This window comes from Phoenix dactylifera, chromosome 2 (assembly GCF_051530095.1).
Source record: "Phoenix dactylifera cultivar Ajwa chromosome 2, Ajwa_hap1_PhDact_Kaust_v1.1, whole genome shotgun sequence".
Lineage (NCBI taxonomy): Eukaryota > Viridiplantae > Streptophyta > Magnoliopsida > Arecales > Arecaceae > Phoenix > Phoenix dactylifera.
In genome coordinates this window covers 5,699,982-5,723,022 of record NC_143191.1, presented here as the reverse complement: position 1 = coordinate 5,723,022, position 23,041 = coordinate 5,699,982, and the positions used below count along the sequence as shown (strand labels likewise).

At 39.1% G+C, this 23,041-nt stretch overlaps 1 protein-coding gene and 1 pseudogene across 2 annotated transcripts; one reads left to right on the top strand and one right to left on the bottom strand.

Annotated features, from left to right (window-relative positions):
- Positions 1-5,995: 5,995 nt before the first annotated feature.
- LOC103704366 (uncharacterized) lies at positions 5,996-15,083 on the bottom strand (annotated as a pseudogene). Its single transcript, XR_603607.6, has 5 exons — positions 15,045-15,083; positions 14,796-14,930; positions 7,723-8,044; positions 6,558-7,642; positions 5,996-6,481 (listed from the first exon to the last, which is right to left on the bottom strand). The product of XR_603607.6 is annotated as an uncharacterized LOC103704366 (transcript).
- A 2,125-nt stretch (positions 15,084-17,208) lies between these two features.
- On the top strand, positions 17,209-22,240 carry LOC103704368 (large ribosomal subunit protein uL3). The gene is made up of 6 exons (XM_008787623.4): positions 17,209-17,340; positions 18,085-18,189; positions 18,751-18,861; positions 19,101-19,405; positions 21,215-21,624; positions 21,763-22,240. Exons 2-6 carry the CDS (start codon positions 18,105-18,107, stop codon positions 22,019-22,021), a joined length of 1,170 nt encoding a protein of 389 aa, XP_008785845.1. The 5' UTR covers positions 17,209-17,340; positions 18,085-18,104; the 3' UTR covers positions 22,022-22,240.
- The last annotated feature ends 801 nt before the right edge of the window (positions 22,241-23,041 follow it).

The window sequence follows — 23,041 nt, the reverse complement described above, 5'->3', positions numbered from 1 at the left end:
TGTGCCAAATCTCTGTTATATGCTTGATACCATGACCATACTGCATATACTAAATCAATTCTGCGACTATTCAGATATCACTTTAGTAACCTAGCTGTCTTGTACCAGCTTTTTGCCCTTTATGATTCTCAATGATGCAAAGTCTAATGCTTTCTAACTTCTTGTCAGGTGATAGTAGGCCTTGTGGTAATCTTTTCTAAATCTATGCAAGCCTCCTTCCAAACATAATTCTGTTTTGCTCATGCATATTTTATTTGAAGTAGAGGGTGTATAAGGTTGTTTCATTATGACCCGCACACTCTTTGTATGTGGGAGTAAAACGGGTGTATATCTGCAATTGCAAGAGCTTTGTGCACCTGGCTGTCCCTTTATATTTTATTTGAAACAAAAAAAAAAACTCTTCTATTTAATATTAATTGGTTTAAATTCATGTAAGTACTAAATTATGGTTTGTGAATATATTTTTGTCATACAGCCATGTTTCTTTTTTACTTTTCTCTTTTCTTTAGGTAGAATAAGTAGGTGGGGTAAGGGGTTCTTGTCATGAAACCTCTAACCTCAGTGTATCACTAATCACTATATTGCTCATGTATATGCTTCAAAATAAGTCAATGTATAGCATAGAAGAGTTGATATTATTGGCAATCTGATATTGACAGCAGAGAAAATTTGGTGAAGTGGTTCATATATGGTCCAAGGGCTGAATACTGCCGCCTCTCTTCACCCAAGTCATCTTGTGCGCAGCATTTCCGATTTTGAACTTTGAACTACATGGGAGGTCTCTAAATTAAGAAACCAAAATAGTTTATCACATTGCACTATTAAACATTTTTGCGAAAATTTTTGATAGGCTTCTCTCTTTTGCTTGCTTTAACCTTATGTCTTCTAATGCTTGCTGCTTTATTTTACTTTTCGAGTCATGCTCCATGCTCCACGAATAATTATTTTGCTACGTGGCGCAAGGGGATTGGTACATTTCATGAGATTTATTGCTGAACGATGGAAAGATCAATTAATTGTAAAATTACCAAATTAACAGATATTTGAACTATATGGTGGGTGCTCCAGAGCTTTTTTCCTTACTTTTGTATATATGATGCGAGAGGCAGTGGTTGGTGCAGAGCCATTTAGACGATGTATCAATCACTTAATCTTTGACCCAAGAGTTTCATGCAGAACAAATTTGAACAAAGTCTCGATTTTCTGCTGTCTTTTGAGTCATCAAGTCCGTTGTTTGACTAGGACCGAAACAGTTTGGTGGTCGCAACTTTTCCGAGTATCAAAATTCTGGCATCTAGTGTCACGAGAATAGCAAATCATCAGCACGAACTGCCCAGAGAATTTATTGAATGAGGAAAAACAGGAACAGCTAGTTACAAAGAAAGCAGCAAAAGAAAGAAGGTAATCCTACAGGGTTTGGTAATCCTAGAGAAGGAATGTAATTTGGTGGCATTGTTGGTTGTAGTTGCACTAGTTTTCGACTCGAGCCATTCACTATTGTGATGGGTTGTTTGGTTGACCCAATGACATCAAGAGGATGCGATCGAAGACTCTTGGAATGAAGAAATTTATACATACATACACACATACATATATATGTATGTCTTTCTTTTCTACGCACTCAAGCTTGGTCGGATTAACCATGAATTTCTTAAGAGTTGATACATGTCTCCAAGTAAACATACGAATTTTTGATGTCAAGCAGGGCAGGTGAGATCGTGTAAGCAATTACACCACAAACGTGCCATAAGTGTCAATCGTACGTCAACAAGATTCCAGCCCATGACTTTCTGGAAAACCTCTTCCTCCGCTAATATAAGATATGCTTTTAATGTAACTTGATAAAAAGAAAAAGGTTCTCATTGACCTCAAGACTCAGCTCAGTAACGTTAAAATAATCATCAACAGAGTTTACAGAATGATCTAGCGTAATCTCCTGTCCACAGCTTGACCGAGTCAGAGTCGGAATTTTCAAACACACGTCATTCCGCAGAAAGAAGGTAATACCATCTGCGAAACAACGGAAATCGGTAATTTTCATCAAACAAATAAATCAAGCATATGTATGCGGTTTTTTTGGCACAAGCAAAATATTCCAGAGCCAAGCCGTACGAAGTGAAACTCCCCGGATGGTGTTGAACTCCACTTTGACCGATTTCTGAGGATGTGGGAACAGATAGATTTCATCCACTTACACGTCACGATAGCTCAAGCAAAGAGTAGAGAGAGAATCCAACCAAAAAAAAAAAAGTAGAGAGCGAGAGAGCTAAGCGATCAGATATATCTATTAGATACGTAGATGTAGATAGTTTGAAAGAGAATATGAGAAAGGCACGAAGAGGAGACCCGGAAGAGTCTTCCTACCACCTTCATCTCGTCCACTCGCCAATTTCTTCTTTAAACTCTCTCTCTCTCTCTCTCTCTCTCTCTCTCAAAACGCGGTCTACCACGGCCAAAACCTCCTATATTTAAACACCAAAGGAATCCAACCTTCCCTCTCTCTCTCCCCAAAACTTGGACGAGGAAGGGGAGGAGAAAGGAAGCCACCTTCTCCTTCTTCCCAAAGTAGCCTTGCATTTCTTCCAAACTCTTCTCTCTCTTCTTCCTCTCTACTAATACATGCAAAGACGTGTATAGGACGGATGGAGGAGGGGCTGACAGAGCCGGACAAGGAAGCAGCGCAACAGCTGGTTCATCTGAGTGGAGGAGATGAGGAAGGAGAGAGCAAAGGATTAGAAGACAGTGATCACCAGAAGAAGAAGAAGAAGAAGAAGAAGACGGAAGAGAATGAAGAGGAGGGGAAGGAGATGAGAGCTGAGATCTCAGAAAGAGGAAAGGAGGAAGAGGAGGAGGACGAGCACTGGCCGAAGAAAATGAAGCGGTTTCGGTCCTTGGCATCTATTTACGAGGCGACCAAACCGATAAGCAATGACCATCATGGCAGTAGGAAGAAGCGCAGGCAAAGAGGAAAGGAAAAAGGATTAGGAGATTAGAGAGGAGGTGCAGGTGAGGGTATATATGATCGTTTTTAGTTATGATGTAGTTAATGTTTAGATGGTGAGAATGATGAAAACTTACGAAGGACAAGAAAATTTTGGAGTTTTTCGTGGGTCGATCTAGTTTCTGGCATTTTTCCTTTTAATGATAGCAAGGATAAAAATATTCATTATAGTCTGGATTTGGATCTCATATCTCCTTTCCTTCATTATTATATTGTTGACTATGATAGCGATAACATAGATGATGATCAAACTGACAATGGCGAGATTTTTTTAGTTGATGATGCACAAGTTTGCTTCTTGTCGGACACTGTTTCTTCTACTCAATTGTCATTCTTGCGTTTGTCTCCTGAGATGAGAATTATAAGGATGATGATTACAATGACAATGACACATCCAAACTCTTATGCACTACTTCGATTCTTGTGTTGCCCATGTCTTCTTCTATTCATGTTTTTTCTACCTTTATAATTTGTCCTTTCCTACATTTGATAAAATGAAAGAAGAGGCTCTGGTGTATAGAGAGAAACCCACTATTTTTTTTATTTAGTATCATTAGAATTTCTTATTTACAGGTGAAATGCCTGAAAGGAATAAAAAATCGTGATTGGGAAAAGTCATAATAGCAAAAGCCATTGGAATTTATATTTCACCAATCCACATGCTAAATTCACTCAACTTTTCTTGCTTATCTAAACAATCCTCATTCAAATGTCCCTTGGCTCCATCAATATTTCAATGAGAGAATGAATAAACCCTCCATGAAACCCTCTATGTTGTAAAAGAGATGTCGACATTATATGTGAATATTCTCCAGCATTTTATTAGACCATGACCATCCAGCCTTGTCCCAACTATTTGGGCGGCCGGCTTCTATAGAATTTAAACTTGGAAGCCAAATGTCACAGGTCAGTCTCTAAGGTTCAGTTATAGAAGATTTTCCTGATCTTCTGGTAAGAGTCTTCAGTTTAGTTTCCCTATCTCAATGTATCCAAGGTAGCACTAACTAGTATACTAATACCCGTTAATTGATTTTCTTTTGCAAGTTTGAAGGTGATGATTGATTATATGAATTTTAAAGCCAAAAAGCAAGACTGCCTAACTATGGTGGAGATTCAAGAAATCTTTAAGTTTCGTTCTGCGAGAACTTCAATAGGTGATGCTTCAATATGGAGAAATTCTACGGTAAATCGGCAATCCACGGAGACCATGGTTTCATCGGCGGCGCATTTGGACTACCGTGAATCCAATTGCCACTTGCAATTTCAAATATACCAACATAATATCAATTGGATTTAAGTAGACCACATTATTATGCAGATTCTTCATCATTGGTAAAAATATTATTATGACCCTGGAATCTTGATGACTAACAAATAAATAGATACAAACATAGATGGATGGATGGATGGATGGATGGATGGATATATAGATAGATAGAGAGAGAGAGAGAGTTCAACATGAAACTTCTTTTTTTTTCTTTGAAGAAATATGGAGCCCTAATTTATTGGTTACAAATGAGGAGAGGTTAGGAGAGAGATGTTACAAAAGGTATAGGAATTACATGGACAGGGAGGCCAACCTATTTGGAGACAGTCTTGTGGTTGTCAGAAGGCATGTAGAACCTTAAACAGAACAGAAGAAGCTAAGGTCTTTTTCAAGAAAATCCTGGCATTCATTTCGTGCCCCACAAGAGCCATGAACACCTGATCCCATCCTTTTCTCGAGGTTGATTTCCTACTCCTACAAGAAGTCTAAAAGGCCGGAAGGTTATGAGGCAGGCCTCTATACAATGGTACCATATGGGCAAAAGGGCATCTGATAAAGAGGTGAGAGAGTCTCCGAATGGAGGACAACCAGAGCTAATCCTCCATCCTCTAAGAAGTTCGACATGAAACATTAGTCAACAAATCAAATCAGCCATGCAAAAATGATTAGGTGACTGCATAGCTAGAAATCACTCATTGCTTAAGAGCTGTTATCTGTCAACAGGCTAAAAGGTTGTTTCATCATGGTGCCAGCAAGTTTCAAATCTTGTGCAACCACTATTCTTCTCCTACTTTGTTGGTAATGTTGAAGAAACGCAGAAAGTTACTACTGATAGATTTGAGAAGAACATATCATGAATCAGCTCCCATCCTGCTCGGTAGTGAAAGGTGTTTAATTCTCATTAGAAAGCCATTAGCTGCTCGAAAGAAGTAAACATTGAAAGGCAGAATGGTGAGATCCCAGATGTGGCATCAAGACAGGTCTTTGTATTGCCGGCTCTCTCACACAAACCAAGGCTCGAGAGTCTAACCCTGATTTTATATTAGTAGTATTTTTGCATTCTCAAATTATTCGTCGATTCTTGGATTGGCCAGATTACTCCCCAAATTATTCATGTAACAAGTTCATCAAGAATTATTTGATAAATCATAAACTTCCTGATATAATCACCAAGTATTAATGATCTATTCAAACAAGACTACAAATTACAAATATAATGCGTTTTGTTGTTGTTCATGGTAGGTTTTGCAATTGTTTGCTGTTGTTTCTCTCCTCTTATTGTTTTTAATATGAATAGTGTATGCAAATATATCAATATCCTCCCAATTTTTTATGTTCTAAAATTATTTTCTAAATATCTGGTAATCTAAATTCCTTTCAAACTTTTGCTCATTTATTTTTGCATTTTTTCAGCTTCTGAATCCTCGTCCATTGGTGAGTCGATCCCAAACATTGAATTTTTTTTTCCAATATACATGATTTTCACATTTATGACACTGCTAAGCCACCTCCTTATAGGGCATAGGGCAAGAGAGAGAGAAACCTCCTGAAATCCTAAATGACCATCTTATAGTTTCTTTTCATCTCTTCAGAGGAAGCATGCCACATGAAGAGTGCAAGGAGATGGAACCCTTCTCCCAAATTGTCAATTTTCCTAGTGACCACGTCCTCCAACCCAAGCCAGTAACTTACAGGTCAAGATTCAAGCTATCAAGAGAATGGAATCAAATTAAAATCAGCAGCTTTTCGCTCCCTATTTATAGCCAAAGTGCTCATCCATATGCATGCGATACTTAGGAAAAGTACAAGGATATTGTAGGCTCTTTCCACAGAAGGGAGAGGACCAAGATTATCCTACGCTCATGAAGCTTACATTTGTATCAACTTCTTCAAAATAAGCTGATAAACACAGGCATCCATGAACATCCTTACATGGCAACAGCTGACAAAGTATGGAGAGCCTGCCAAGAGAGGAAGAGAGCATCTGAAATCAATCAAAATACTGAAGCTCACAGCTGGGCAACTGAACCCAACAATACTCATCTCAACAACCCAGTGATCTAACAACTGAGAAGATGCATTGATTGTTGGAGAATGAGCAGAAATTTTGTCCATTCCCATGAAGAGTTTTGATCATACTCGCAGTACCAATTGTAACAAAATGGTAATCATTGGTTACAAATCAAATGAAAGTTCAAACTGTGCCATCTTTCCTGCAGAACAGAAATTTACAATTAGTGTTAACCGATATGGAACGACAACAGTTACAAAGGAACAGCATTGCCTAACCTTGAGTAATGTTTAGCTCTCCAGCCAATGACCGAGCTAGCTCAACCATAAGAACATTCCGTTTTCATTCAACCCTTCTGTAGAAAAGTCATGCCAACCTCAACAAATGTAAGTGGTTGGAGTGGCCATCTTCATGACAGGCATGTCTTGCCCTCATATTCATTTGCACATCACATTTTGAGACCTCAAAGAACTAGGAAACTATGTGATGATGTTATCCTTGACCTTCTGTGTCTTGTATTTCCATGCAAAATCAAATTATAGAACAAGATCAAAATCAAAAAAGAACTTGCTGAGGCAGAAATTGTCACATTTATGTGAAGAGAAAATGAACTTTTACATGGAACGGTTAGCATGTCTTCACACAAAGACTTCTCTTAACACAAAGACTTCTCTTAACACAAAGACTTCTCTTAACACAAAGACTTCTCTTAACACCTGTGGTCCTTAAGAATGTGTTGATTAAATGCGTTGATTATATTCTAAAAGATCACTAAAGACTGATGTCTTTGGTCGCTGCCTTCAACCACATCATCCTGCAAAGACCTTTGCTCTTCAAGAAAGTGTTGATCCTATTCCTCCTTAAAGATAAATAGGGCCTGCACATACAACTCATTATCAATGTCTCCCGCAAGATTAAGCTCTTCCAGGAGTTCATCAAGTAGGCTCGACTTTTCATCTTTAGCCTCTTCTCTTGATATTCGTCTCTTTGAGGCTTCTGTGATTTTCCTCGAGGCTAATAATGCATCATTGACACCGAGACTTCCTACTATTTCCTCTTAAGGTATTTGAAGGTGAAGCTCAATGGGTGTTGACATTTTCTGTTTCAGGAATATCTTGAGGCACCTCTGCATGTACATCAGTAGATGTAGCTATGGGATCACTAGATGTTTGTGGGGTATCCACAAAAGAGTTCAATGTCCCATTACCTTGACCCAAATTGCCATTTGTGTCCATTTTTCAACATCTCAAATCCTAGAAGGGGATGCATCTTTGCCTTTTGATGATGACGATCCACAAATAATCTCTAACTCCTTAATAAAAGGAGCTCAACTCGTCCAGTATGACTTTGCTTCAGGATTTTTCTGCAAGACATAATAATGCAAATATTTCAATCTGGTTATTGTATAAAATATTAAAACTTTCAAAAGGTTTAGAATCATACTGCAACATATTCATCCCATTCAGCATTATCTGCAATCGCCATTTGCATTTTATGATCCAAAGTAAAATCTGCATGGTTCTTTATACCACTAACTACTCGAATTCCCGTTTACAAAATTTCAGACAATTTTTCAAATGATCAACATCATAATGCAGCATTGTACAACCACTGAAGCTATCCACCATGTCAAACCAGGCATCCCTTGTAAAGCCCGAACCTGCTCTCGCACCAATAAAATTTTCCTCTACCATCACATCAACAAGTGCACTTGATCATGCTCTCTTGTCGGATACACTTGCGCTTGTTATGTCCCTGTGACTTCCTTCTTTTACTGCTGTTCTCCATTTTATAGGTACAGATAAATAAACGGAATCGGCAAAACCAGACTTAAGACACATGAATTGCAAATTAACAAATTAAAAGAGATGGTAGCAGCTTAATCCTTATAGTGAATGCTTGGTGTAAAGTAGGTTTACAGTATTGAAGAATCAAATGCCAAGTCCTGAAATATATCAATAACTACGGACAACATCTACAATGGATCAACTGTTGTAAGCAACATAGAAAATATAATGAAAAATATGGGGTATATAAAAAAAGACAGTAACAGAAGAACTTAGAGAATGCGTCTAATCAAAAGCATGAAGCCACAAAATTTGGAGAGAGAGTTCTTCAGTTGGCTTTCTTTAGAAAAATGACAGAGTCTTTCAGGCCTGGAATGGCTAACAAGTTACACAAAACTAGTTAATATGAAATGCTACAGAAAGCCATGATCGATTGCCATTATAATTTGCAAGCATGGGTAGCAAGCAATATTACAGTTATGTAGATCTGAAATATAATCGAATCATATAACCATCAGAAATATATTCTAGAATTTTTCTTATAATGGTTCTTTCATGGCTTCAGGGATAATGGCATAATGCATATGAATTTTCATAAGCATGGCGCAACCCACGACTGGTCTAAAGAAGGCTGGTGCAAGGAAGAGGAGGCCTCAAGAACATGTGACAATGCCAATAGTGAACAAAATTACAAGCAGAGAACCATAACTGGTGGTTAAACTAGATGGCTTAGCATTTTAATTACGATATTTATCTTGTCAAAACTACAAGACCGAGCTCTGCATCTACTGGACCAATAAAATGCCCCGTAATCCACGTTTTTTCTATTCATTCAGACTTACTTTTGTCAAGGTCCCTGACCCAGAGGTCATGATTGTGCTCCAAGAGTCAGAAAGAAATAAAAACAATATGGACCTAGGAACCTTGGTAGCTAGAAGTAGAGATGTAAAAGAAGTGCATAGCCACATATATATCAAAATACGCATAGTAGAAATAGAGGTAGCAATCATAGTTTGACAACTATCTATAATGGCTGCAGAGAAATAAAGATGTGAATTGGTTTGAGCAAAATAAATATCATGTAAACCAATATGAAGATGAATGTGGACAAGGTAAACAGCAGAATTCTGGCCCTTGGGCTCGCATTGTTAGCAGGCCCATGACTTGATGGCTGTTTATCTTATAAATGGATCCTGATTTGCTCGCACATGAAACTATATATATATATGTTTCATATCCAAGAGCAAAACTAATATATTCAGTTCCGTTTTCATCGCTTCCTCAGGTTAACATGAAATTACTGCCCCCAGACATGGCCAGTAACTAAATAATGCCAGGTTGGAGGCAAAGAAAGCTGAAGAGAATGGGGAAGGGAAAAAGAGATCAGAGTAGGAGGGAACAACTTTCCCTCCTAACTTATCTTGATATTCTAATTATTGATGGAAATCTGCAGAGTAGATTTGTTTGGGGCAAACAGAGAACTGGTTCTCCAATAGATTGAAGGGGGCAAGGGTTGATGGTTGATGAAGGAACTTTCATCCTCGACAGTCTAATTGAAGCAGGTGAGGCAAAAAAGACACTGATATCCCACGACGACAAAGACAGAAGGGGAAAAGGAGGCACCATTATGCAGCTCGAAGCACTTGACTGCTGATCAAAGCTGTGTTGAGGAGGCCTTTTTACATATAATTAGGAGTACTCTCTCAGTTGCACGTGGGAGTTGCATAGAGAAGATGAGTTAGAAAGAGATGGAAAGAGAAAAAAGGGAAAAGAAAAGGTCGGCCAAGAGAAAGATGTCTGCTCCAACCTTCTGTTATGGATGAAAGGAATTGCGATATCAACAGAATACCTTAGACCATCTTGTTGATGGAATATCAGATGGGTTTGTTTTTTAATTATCTTATCCTCCCGAGACAGCATATCCCTTTAAAACTTACATTTCTCAGAAGACCACAATGGAATGCAGAATTGAATGCTATGACTGGGTAACAGGGTCGATATTGACATCAAAAGAGGCCCCAAAATTTTGAGAAAGATGAGAGAGCAATTTGCATGAAGCTCAAGTGGCGTTTGAATTTCAATATTTCAACTTGGATAACATATCGTCCCATGAGCAAAAGTAATAACAATCATACTCAATGCAGAAGTTACATATACATGGATGATGGGTCTTTATTACTACCATGTTTTTAATTGTTTGAATAATCATATAAGAAAGCATTACAAAGAAGAATGCTCTCCTTGTTTCAGACAGAAAACAAAGAAAGCAACCATTGAAGTAGAAGATAATCTCACAACCTACTGAGATCAGGGAATATAGAATGAAGCAAAATCGGCTCAGCAATCCATATTCGTATCTGCCAAAGTTTAACAGTCCCAAGTGATACTCTGGAAAAAGTCAGGTGTGTCAACACGTTCAAGCATATCCTAATTCTTCTACGGGCCTAATTCTATGACCTATCTCAACAAAAAAAAAAAATGAGCCAGGCTAGACCTCACAATCAGCCCTCTGGCATCCTTTCATGAAGAAAACTTGAACACGAGGCAAAAAACACACATAAAACAATTTGATCAGATATCTCGGATGCTCCTTATCATTGATAGAGTCCAACTAGGACTATTCAAATCATGAGTTCCCTGGTTTTCTACCAATCTATTACAAGTATTAAGACATAAACACATGCAGAACATGGTCAATAAAGATCAACTGCCAAGGCCATTAGAAGTGCAACCAATTTTTGACAGAAGCAGATCGTAGCTTCAACTTCTATTACGAATTGAAAATGAATTAGATCAAAAAGTATGGGACATTTTTGCAGAACATGGTCAATAAAGATTGGGCATGCGAAAATATTGCTTTCAGTACCAACTATTGGTGGCCAGAGACACTTGTTCAGAAAAATCCTCCGACAATCAGCAGGAAAGGAAGGTGGTAGACAAAACACAAACACAAGAGACCTAAGAATTGTTAGAAAAAAATATTGACTTGAAGCAAAATGAAAAGTTTTACAATTGTTGCATCGAAATGAAAAGTTTTATAATTGATCCCTCTTTTTATTCAGCTTTTACCAGACCAAGCAAATAGCAACTTCCCAGACGGCACACATTCTTTTGCAATTGAACATTCACACCATCAATTAAGATGTCTATCAGATTCAATCACCTCCTATGCATGCATTATATGTGTTTGAACTTCAATGCATGGTTATGCGGTGTAAGCTTAGCAAGTCAGAAATCTCGTGTGGAGTGCTGTTCATTGCATTGAAAAATGCTGCACTAGCACAAGATCCTCATCATTCTAGTTTATATATTAAAAATTAGTGCTAGCTTACATACATGAATAGATGAAATGTGGAGTAAGCTTAGCTAGTCAGAAATCTCGTGTGGAGTGCTGCTCATTGCATTGAAAAATGCTGCATTAGCACAAGATCTTCATCAATCTAGCTTATATATTACAAAGTAGTGCTTGCTCACATGCATTAATAAATGATAACCATCTATACATCTAATGAACTTCACCCTGCAAACCCACTTCGTAGGGGTTCGCTAGCACCTCAAAAGGATTCCATGAAAGAGGATAAAAACTAGTCCAAGCACCATATAAATGAGTTTTATCTAGACCCACTTATGAATTATTTCAGAATTCAATAGAACAACATCGAGGAAGACTCCTTGTAAACAAAGAAACAAGCAAAGTAACCGCATGAAAATTATTATACAAAATTTTCCATATTAAATTTAAAAAGTTAGACTCATTTATGCAAATTAATTTAAATCATCTAATGCCCAACTTCATAATTTACATCGTGACCTCCAAATATTTCACTACAACTAGTTTCCTTGAAAACTCTGTATGAACGCCTCTCATAGTCCAACAGATGACATGTGGTCAGATGTGCAAATGCAATCCCAAAACCACTTGAACGAGAGAACTATTAAGCAAATCTTGCTCTGACAAAAGCATCATGCATCCAAATAAATATGCAAGCCATCGTTGGTTAAGAAAAGCACCATTCAATTTTGAGGATCAAGATTGGATTAGACTAGAGACTTAACTACCTGAAAAATTCAAGCTTGGAATCAAGAAGTTCAATGTTAATTAATGAAAAAATAAATGTTTAAGAGTTAATGGTTAGCAAATATTTTTTGTTTTACATCGAATTAGATGGAGTGGAATAGCAAGCAAAAATATCTGGTACATATCTTATTCATTAAACTTCAAATCAACTTTTTTAAAAAAATCTTCCAATAATTGAAATAGGTCGATGAAAAAAGAATTATTTAGAAGGTCATTCGTCAAAATACTGACTCCACATCCCCTCAATGATTGTGACACACCCCTGCCGATGAGCAACAAGGCAAAGCTGTAGGCATTTGTCAGAAGGTGGCTTTCTAAGCACTGCTCTAGAACTATTCGCTAAAGATGCATGCTGGGCATAGATGCACATATGAGCAAAAGGGTGCCTGATGTGCTTTAAGCTGCACAACCTCACTACTGCAGGTACAGTGTATTAAAGGTAAACCACATGCATGTATATCTTAATTACAGAATTATTGGCTACAGTTAAAATCAAAAACCAAAAGTGATCAGAATACATTCTTCTGTTTTAGATAAACCTGATGAATTAAAAAGTAAAAAAAAAAAGAGTACTACTTTGTTTGTTAGCAAAAGAAAATTAACAAAAAGAGAGAATTTCTTTCTATAACACTCCATAAACAATCAAATCATTGGCTTCAGACCCACACACAGTCCCACGAACAATATTAGCATTAAACTACAGTTATAAAATCCTCATAAAGACAAATAAATAGAAAATCAAATAAAATCCATCATTAAATACTCGGAAAATGTCAGAAATCTCGTGTGGAAACCACCATTCATCGTATCCAAAGATGCTCTACAATCACAAGATCTTCATCACTCTATTCACACTGCTCAAAATAAAAATGATACCAATGCAAAGCATTTCATCACCAAACTCAAAAAAGGGAAGAAACAAAGAGGTGGCGAGAATCATATAACCTTGACATTGCTTCGATTCGAGAAGAAGAGAAGAGGAATCGAGTCGATCCCAATAGCTCTCACAAACCCGACGCAAGAACTTTCCCTCGCTCGCTCGCTCGCTATATCCAGAGAGGTTGACGCACTATAATCCTCACAAGCTAAACCCTAGATTTTATCTCCAATCTCCATCATCCGCTGCGATCCCAACGATCGGATGGTTTATATGGTCACAGAAAGACGTCGAAAGACGAGAGAACAATCAAACCGAAACCAACTCATAAGAGTGAGAAGAAAATAGACATAAAATTTTAAAAAAAAGAAATAGGGGCGTCCGATGTTGATAGAACGGACACCGAGCGGCAGCCCGAGAAATGACGGCACCGATCGGTGTCCGAAGGCCGGCGCCTTTCGTGCTGGTCGCGAGCCCCTCGCCGAGCCCTCCTCCCCGCCGTCCGATCCATGATCTCCGGCGAGTTCCAGCAAACCCACTTACTCTATCCTCCCCTCGCTCAAGCGGGTCCTGGGAGGGCGGAGGAGATCGGCGGGGAGAGTTATGGTTAGGGTTAGGGTTAGGGTTTTGGAGGGCGCCCCGTTGTGCGAGCTTCGCGGACGGCGAACTCTGTGTTTTGTGGAGTACTCGTTGGGTTCGCAAAAATATTTTTCCTCGAGCACTGGAATAATAGTTTTAGTATGTTTTTTTTTTTTTGCTGCAGTCTACCGAGCACTGGAATAATAGTTTTAGTATGTTTTTTTTTTTTTTTTTTTTTGCTGCAATCTACTATTCGCCTTCCGGTACATGTGTGTAACCTAATGGGATACACACTCTACCAATAGTCTATCAATGACATGGAGCAATGGTCGGTCCTCAGCCAGGCGGCCTCGACCCCGAATCCACTTGATCACCGTGGCTGAGTCTTCCTCTAGGATGATATGGTCCACGCCCAGTGTCCGCCTCGCAAAGAAGACATCCTCCCAGGCCGCTTGAAGCTCGGCGCACGCCACTGACGAGTCGAATATCCGCCGCCCCCTGCCGCTACCAGTCTGGCGTCATGGTCTCTGATAACGAATCCCACACTGCCACCTTATTCATCCTCGATGACACTGCCATCGAAGTTCATCTTAAGGAAGCCAGGAGGTGGGGGCACCCAGGAGACATATACAATCCTGGACACTGCAATAGCAGAATGGGAGCCCTAGATGTCACTAGCCAACCCAGCAGGTGAAACCTCGATGATACCTAATATCTCTGTTGCATGCACTAACGCTCGGGGCGCCACTGCCCTCGGGTGAAGGTCGTCGCCCTCGAAGACTCGGGCATTCCTATTCAGCCAGCAATGATAGGCTAAGTAGGCAGCATGAATCCTCGAGTCCTCACGGCCATGCCCCCGAGTTGATGCCTCTAAGAACCGCAGGAACACCTCGATGGACGCCCATATCTACCACTGATCAGGGTGAGCCGAAGCACTCCTCCATATCTGACTGGACCTCGGGCACCCAAAGAGAGTATGGTAAATGGACTCCTCCTCCGCCGAGCACGTCATGCAGTCAGCAAGGATCCTCATTCCCCGCCGCACCAGCACACCTCTAGTAGGTAATCACTCCCAAGCCATCTTTCAGAGGAACATAGCAACTCAGAGGTGGATGTGCATCCTCCATATCCAGCCACCATCAATCTGTCGGGATGCAGGTCCCCTAACCACCTTCGAGAGGTCTCCGGTGCTCACCGTTGTCCTCCCAGTCCTGCTCCACACACTCCTGTCCGCTGTCTCTGCCGCAGGGATCGACAGTGCTAGGACCCACTCGGCAAGCTGCTCCCCAAACATCCGCCCGACTAGATCCTCATCCCACCTCCGCTCCCCCTGGACAAACAAGTCATGCACTCTGCGGCCCTCAAGTTAGCTATGATCAAACATAGTGGGCCAGCCTTGCAGTGCCACCTCGGATAGCCACCTGTCCTCCAGAATATTAATTGCCCTGCCATCCCCAATCTCCCACTTGATCTCTGGTAACATCCCCGGGGCACAAGCACAAATCTCCCTCTAGATGAAGGAAGCTCCTCGTCCACACCGGAAGGCAAAAGGGGTGGTTGGGTCCCCATACTTTGCCCTCAGAAGAGTGCCCCACAGACTCTCCTGCTCCAAGAGAAACTTGGCAGCCATCCTCGTCGCTAGTATCTCCCTGCGCTCAATCAATGAGTGGACGTCCAAACCTCTCCTGCTGGTCAGCTGGCAAATGGTCTCCCATGCTAATAGGTGGATCCCCCTATCTCCCCGTTGCCCCTAAATGAAGTTGCGGAAAAGCCTCTCCACACCCAAAAGCACTACTAGTGGAACCAAGGTATTGTTGAGTAAATAAATGTGAATGGAACTTAAAACTAACCGTACTAAAATGGCTCTGTCCATCATCGACTGAGCGCTCGCCTGTCAACTCTTCAATCTGTTTCTGATACTCTGCCCTATCGTCGTGCACTCCTCTTTGCGTGTTTTAGTATGTTTAGTTGACGACGGAGAGTGGCATATCGGAGCATCTTTTTTTTAAAAAAATATAAATTTCTATTTTTTTTTTCCAAGGCACGGGGTGTATATTCTGGCTCCATCACTATTCACTGCGATAAATGCCGAAGTATTATGGGGTCAAATTATTTTTTGATTTTGGACAATTGGTGAATCAAATCAGAGGATAACTAGGGAACATGCGGTTCTTTCAGCTATATTCTTATTAACCTTGCTTGCCTTCAAATTTCTAGTTCTTGTCTAAACTAGGTCTTTCGGTCATTTTGACAACGTAAACCCAAAAATATAAAAAGAAAAAAAAATATTATTGAGTACGTTCCATACCATACCTCTATTATTTCCAAGCAATCTATGCAAGTGAACTTTTTCTTTTATTCATGACCAAAAACTTTTGAATATCTTTTATAACTATACTTTTAGGACTGAACAAACCTCCCATATAAGTGTGTCTAATCTACTAATTTAAAAGGAGAGGTCTTTCCATCAAAAATTAATTTACATGCTCTAATGGAGTGGTCGAGGCCTATTTGGCATCACTCATAATTTTTTATTTTTTATTTTTAAAATAAAATTTTAAAAATATGATAAAGATATATTTGGTGCTACTAGTTTTTGGTGCTATTTGATGCTATTAGTTTACATAACCAAGATTTCAACAATATGTCGATACAGAGACACGCATACAAAATAGATCGATTAATAAGTCAATTACTTATTTTAGTGATAAGTGGTGTATGTGGTACGATGTTATTTAAATTTTTCTCAAGCCTTATTTTTCCCATCAAAATTCATAAGAACTTTTTCGTCCATCTTATAAGCCAAAAAATTTGCCACCTTCTGTATCAAAAAGATTTTATTTTAATCTTCTACTATCTAACTAATGTAGGACACATGAACATCTGTGTCTTATTTTGATTAGAGAAATATTTAATTTAATTGTTGAAAAGAGATCTAAGTAGACAAACAAAATGCGCTCCAAGAATTAGTTGGACTTGCTAATATTTTGGCTTCAAATCGAACCAAACCAACTGATTTCGATTGAAATTTTTAACCCAACTTTTATTTTTTATTTTTTTTTGCTAAAACAGAAGTATCATACATAACGTGTACAAATACAACCAAAAAAATCAAAAAGCAAAACATTTCGGAGCGCACTAGGCAACTCCTCCTCTTCTACCTATAGATGGTTCTCCGAATGGTTGGTAACAAATGAAGTCATCTAATCCGCAGCTCCATTGATTTTTCTCAACACATGCTTCGCCTGGATCACCAGCCCATCACGGCCCATGGCCCTAATATATCTCAGCCCCCCCCCCCCCCCCCCTCTTCATTTTTAGATGAAGAAGGGGTTCTAACCTTGCTTCTACTTCATGTTAACAGATGGAATAACAGGATCTGAAAAGAGAATTGATGCCCTATAAAATTGAACCTTTTCTTTGTTGGCAAGAGATAGTATTATCTGAATTAAAATTCAATGGTTCAGCTTGCCTGATTTTTTACTTACTGCATTCCTCGGGTTCTCAATGAACCATGCAAGCCTGACCAACGGTCAAGTTGGTGTGATATTGGGCTATGGCTAACCCAAGCCATTTCAGCTTGAAATAAGCTCCAAGATGAGGACTTTTTAGTCTTTTCCACAGTATAACACCCCGGGCGCTCTCTGGCCCTCGAGTATATAAACCATCGCTAGGGTTTTAAGGAGCCGCCCGGTGCCATCGCCGCTCGGAGAGGGAAAGGGAGTGGCTGCGATCCAGAGGTAATGATCCAGTCTTCCTTTCACTCTATCTCTGAGGTTTAGGGTCAGGGTTTCTCCGTTCCATTTCTGCCCTCTCGATTAGTGATCGAAATCTCAATCGAGGGATTTCGATCCACTCGATGTCAGATTGCTATCTCGTTTCTGAGGAGATTCCAGTGTTTGTTCGCAAATTGTGGTTTTGATTCTCCTCTTGTGAACGGTTTAAGCTATAACAAAGACGCCGATGTTATCGTGTCGTTAACTCTCGGATCTGAGTTTGATTTCTTATCAGATTAGTTGTCCTCCTATAATTATTTTGGTAGAAATCGTTGTACCTATTTGCTTTGGATCTGTGATTTTCCTTTTGATTCTTCTACAGTTTTAGTTTTATTGGGTTAAATTCTTATCTTTGAACTTGTCATCTGGATTCTCGGTGTGCTGTTTATGTATTTGATTTAGGATTTAATTTTTGTCTACAAAATTCCAACTTTTGTTACATAGAAAGTGATTTATGATGAGTCATTCCTTCTATCAGTATGAATGATGACGATCGAAACGCTGAAAGAAGCTATTTTTAATTTGCGATGTGCTGAAAATAAATTAATTTGTTTGTTTTACTTCTTTGGGTCAAATAATCAATTTTTTCCTTTTGATTGATATTGAAAGTCTCGGAGAAGTGATGGAAGCCCTGATAGCTAATCCTGGATTTTGTTGTGTGATTATCTCCTGTTTTGGTTTATATAACTATAGCTTTGGGTATTTCAGGGTGAAAGGAGGCAAGTGAGATGTCTCACCGGAAGTTTGAGCACCCTAGGCATGGGTCCCTTGGGTTTCTCCCAAGGAAGCGAGCTTCTCGCCACCGTGGGAAAGGTATACTTGATTCCCATCAATTTTACAGAATCATTAGTATTATATTTTACACCACCTATTTGCATTCCTTCCCCTCTCCATATAATCACTTGTAAGTTTTTCTATATTGTTTGATGTGCTTTTATTGAGTTCTCCCTCTTGTTTTATTTGATAATTATTCTTTTTCAATTCTTAATTTTATAGCAACAAATTAAGTTTTTGTCAATGTATCTGTTAGAGTCTTTATTATTCTAATCATGCTTTTTTCCAACTATAACATTTTAATTTGTTATTTTCTCCCTTGCGAGCTGATTTCCTGCTCTTGCGAGGGTCATTTTTTTAAATACTGTTTGGACTTAACATGGACTTTCTATAATGTTATATTGTTATATTTGCAATCCTTGTTTTTAGTTGTTCTACTCATTAGCATGTGTTATATCGAACTGTACTTTGCACAGCCATGAAATGGCCCCTTTTAATTGCGCTTGGTCCAACATTTCTTTATCTCAGCAAGGATGGTAGCTTACTATGTTCATAATTTTTGGTACTGACACAATCGGTATATGTAACTTCTCAATACAGTAAAGTCCTTTCCGAAGGATGACCCAACAAAACCTTGCAGGCTGACAGCCTTCCTCGGTTACAAGGCTGGAATGACTCACATTGTCCGAGAGGTCGAAAAACCAGGCTCAAGTATGTACTCAATCTTTAGCTGTTTTTCTCTTATATTATATGCTTCCAGATATTAATCTGTGAGCTTGTGGATGCCCTGCCTGATCGATAATCTTTCAAATGCACCTTTATGAGTGATAAAGAAAAATGGCTGATACATTTGTTTCATGTTAAGTCCAATATGCGCCTCTGTTAGATGCTTGTTAACATTATATGAAAGTTTTCTGGAGTTCTGTACCATGATTTCTTATGACATGCAGAGCTCCACAAGAAGGAGACATGTGAAGCTGTGACTGTCATAGAAACTCCCCCGATGGTTGTTGTTGGAGTAGTTGGTTATGTGAAGACACCACGTGGCCTCCGTACTCTTAATACGGTGTGGGCTCAACATCTGAGTGAGGAAGTGAGGAGGAGATTCTACAAGAACTGGTACAAGAGCAAGAAGAAGGCCTTTACAAGGTACTCCAAGAAATATGAATCTGAGGAGGGAAAGAAAGAGATTCAGACACAGCTGGAGAAGATGAAGAAATATGCAACTGTTGTTCGTGTACTGGCTCACACTCAGGTAAAGTTTGAGGACATGTTTTAACTCATGCATATTAGTAATTCTTTTTCTTATACAAAGTCCCTGTTTTCTTGCATCATTGCCTTCTGGTTGCATGACATAAAACTGTGTCATCAAGGAAGTAGGTCATATATCCCTCAAACTGTTTTTGTAAGTATTTTTGGCAGGTTCATTTATTTCTTAAAATTGGCTTAGTGAAAAAATCGGCTAGGGTCGATATAAGGTTAAGCGACCAATGTTGAAATCTGGAGCCTCATACATCATTTTCTTGGTTGCTTGAAATTTTCGTGGCCATGAAATTTGCGATGGTTAATATAAGGTTAAGTGACCAATGTTGAAATTCAAAATCTTGTACATCTCAGTTGATCCATAAAGCCCCTTGTATGTAGATGGATGAAGGATTGTATGCTATGGTTCACTCTGCATTGCTTTTTGAAGCCGGTAAGCTATGTATGATGTTGTCATGGTTGATCATGTGTTGGGCAAGGTAAGGAGTGCTGCCTGCTGACTGACGAATCACATGTTTTTGACAGTTTAGATTAAGGGAGTTATTTGGAGAGCACCTTGGTTATAGGAGATGTTAACTAATCTTAAAATTTTTGGCTAGGCAGTGATATAATTTTTTTTTTATGGTCAACCCCTTGCTTTCATGAATTTGAGATAGGGCACAATATATGAATCACTTTTGGTTAGAATTTTGCACATAAAATTCTTGCTCCGTTTGCATCTAAATTTTTAGATACAGAGGTGGATTGTTAAAATTATAGAATTTAGCATGTTTACAAACTTCGAATTCTGCCTCTCAAAATCTAATCCTCATCACAGTTTGCTGATTCTAGAAATTATTGACAAGTAAGTTAAATTTATATCATGTAGAACTTTTCTGTTCTGTATGTTGTTAGAGCATATAAAAATTATTCTCTTTTTATCCATTATTTTGCTCAAATTAACAGAACATTGTAATCTGAAACACTAATAAGGAAAACACACACACACATATATATAGAAGACAATTACACTTGCTAAAGCTTACTGCATACTCACCAAAATGCTTGGGTTTTGAAAATGTGTTTGTGCTTGTGTATCATCCTTGTGTGCGCATACAAGCAAGTGCCTCCATTCCTCTGATGGATATTCTAGCTGACAAGTTTCTCCATAGTCGGCATGGTTAACAAGCATCACCTTGTATGGATCTCGATAATTTTCTCATCTCAATATAACCATTTAAATGATGCACTTGAGCTTTATTAAATATTTGTAGCTGCATTAGCTGATCATGGTATTCAAGTCATGTTTCTTCTAGGGGCTGTTAGGGTGCCAGGGCTCATTATCTGCGGATTAGCCTTCTGCCAATGAAGTTTTTTGTTTGAAAAGAGGCAAAGAAGCGAGAAAGTTAGAGCGGTTGGGGGAACCTCTGAATCACTAATCCCGATCTTTTGGGAATAAGATAAATCACTCTCAGACCAGTTAGCTCATCCTTAAAAATTGGAATTGGTGGTTCAGTTCATTCCCCCAGTTGCTTCCACTTCTCTCCATCTTTATCCTTGACTTTAAACTCTTCTCTGGTGCACAAAATAACCCTGAATATTGTGTTTGAGCATCCAAACAGGCCCTAATTGTTTGTTTTTCCTAGTCATGTGTATTGGCTACAGAAATTTCATCTGTTCATCATTTATTTGGAAATTTAAGATGACAGATCAACTTTCTGGTTATTCAGTTGTTCTACAAGGCATCTTTTTACTGCAGCATTTTCATCTTCCATTGCCATTTTTTATAACCAAAGATGCTTTCCATTTGGATATGCTTCAGATAAGGAAGATGAAGGGTCTGAAACAGAAAAAGGCTCACTTGATGGAGATCCAGGTGAATGGGGGGACGATAGCACAGAAGGTGGACTTTGCTTACGGCTTTTTCGAAAAGCAAATCCCAATTGATGCTGTCTTCCAGAAAGATGAGATGATTGACATCATTGGTGTAACCAAAGGTAAGGGCTACGAAGGTGTTGTAACTCGTTGGGGTGTCACCCGTCTTCCACGCAAAACTCACAGGGGACTTCGCAAGGTTGCTTGTATTGGTGCATGGCATCCTGCCAGGGTGTCCTACACTGTTGCTCGTGCTGGGCAGAATGGATACCACCACCGCACTGAAATGAACAAGAAGATCTACAAAATGGGCAAAGTTGGAGATGAGTCACATGCTGCTATTACCGAGTTTGACAGGTCATCTACTCATCTTTAGATTCTCGCTGTGCTTTAATTGTTTTCAATGTCATACAAAACCACAGCTTCTGATCTATGTCATCAAGAAATTTTATCAACCTCTCTGAAAATACGTTCTAACATCATTTGTTTGAACAGGACTGAGAAGGATATTACCCCCATGGGTGGTTTCCCTCACTATGGTATGGTGAAGGATGACTATATTATGATCAAGGGCTGCTGTGTTGGCCCAAAGAAGAGAGTTGTTACACTTCGCCAGTCCCTGTTGAAGCAGACTTCTCGTGTGGCTCTTGAGGAAATCAAGCTCAAGTTCATCGATACCTCGTCCAAGTTTGGGCATGGACGTTTCCAGACCACTCAAGAGAAGCAGAAGTTCTATGGTAGGCTGAAGGCTTGAATTGTCTTTGCCAGCAAGGCAATAGGTTATTTGACTCGATGAGTGTCTTTATTTGAGGATCTGTCCTTTGTTTTGCTGGGGGTTTTATGTTCTCTTTTAACTTATTAAAGATCGGAAAATTGGACCTAGTGCTGAGATAAGCTACTATTCGTACTTGTTTCCCCCCTTCTGATGTGACGACTTTTGAGTTCATTTGGGTAAATTTTGAACTTCAAATAATTGGCTTTGCATTAGTCTTTTCTGCTTGACTGTCTTTCAATAAATTGAAGTTGGCCTCTGGCAAAAATAAGCTGAAGCTGGATTTTAATAGCTTATCATATCATTGATTATTTTGTCTAATGTGGTCTGCCTTTTTCGTTGATATCAGTCCATTGTATGGCTTGCGATATCAGCATTCGACAAGGTTTAGCTTGAGGTTCATGATGAAAGACTCATCATTCTTTGAAGGATGATATTGGGCGTTCTGCTCTAGAGGTGTTTATTAGAGGGGATTAATTCTAAATGGTTTCTGCTTGAATGTGTTCGGATATGCAAAGTTAATGCTTTATATCATTTCCTTGGTGAAATTGAGCTGTTTACGAGGCTTTTGGTAATTCCTCTCCGAGTCTTCAAAGGTCTTCATATTTTTGTGGTGCCGGAAGATCTACTCTTAAAGCTTTGAGAGCAGACCTAAATTGGGTTTGTATGGTTTGTGGTAGGAACCTCGAAATTGGGTTGAAACAAGAGTTTCATCAATTTCCTAATGTGTTAATGTCAGCCTGATAATAAATTCATTATTTTGTAATAGAGTCTTTATTCTGATAAGTCCTCTGATGGCTTTTTTTTTTTTAAGTAACCATGCATTCTTTCTTAACCATCGTCGTTCTTGCCTTCTCTTTTGTGATGAAACATCTTTCCTACCTTTTATGTATCTTTCACTAGGAGTCTGAAAATTGTTTGGTCTGTGGATCTGGCTGTCTCACGTTGATCCACTAAAAGAAAAGGGTGAAGGTGGGTACCAACTACTTAGAATTAGGGATG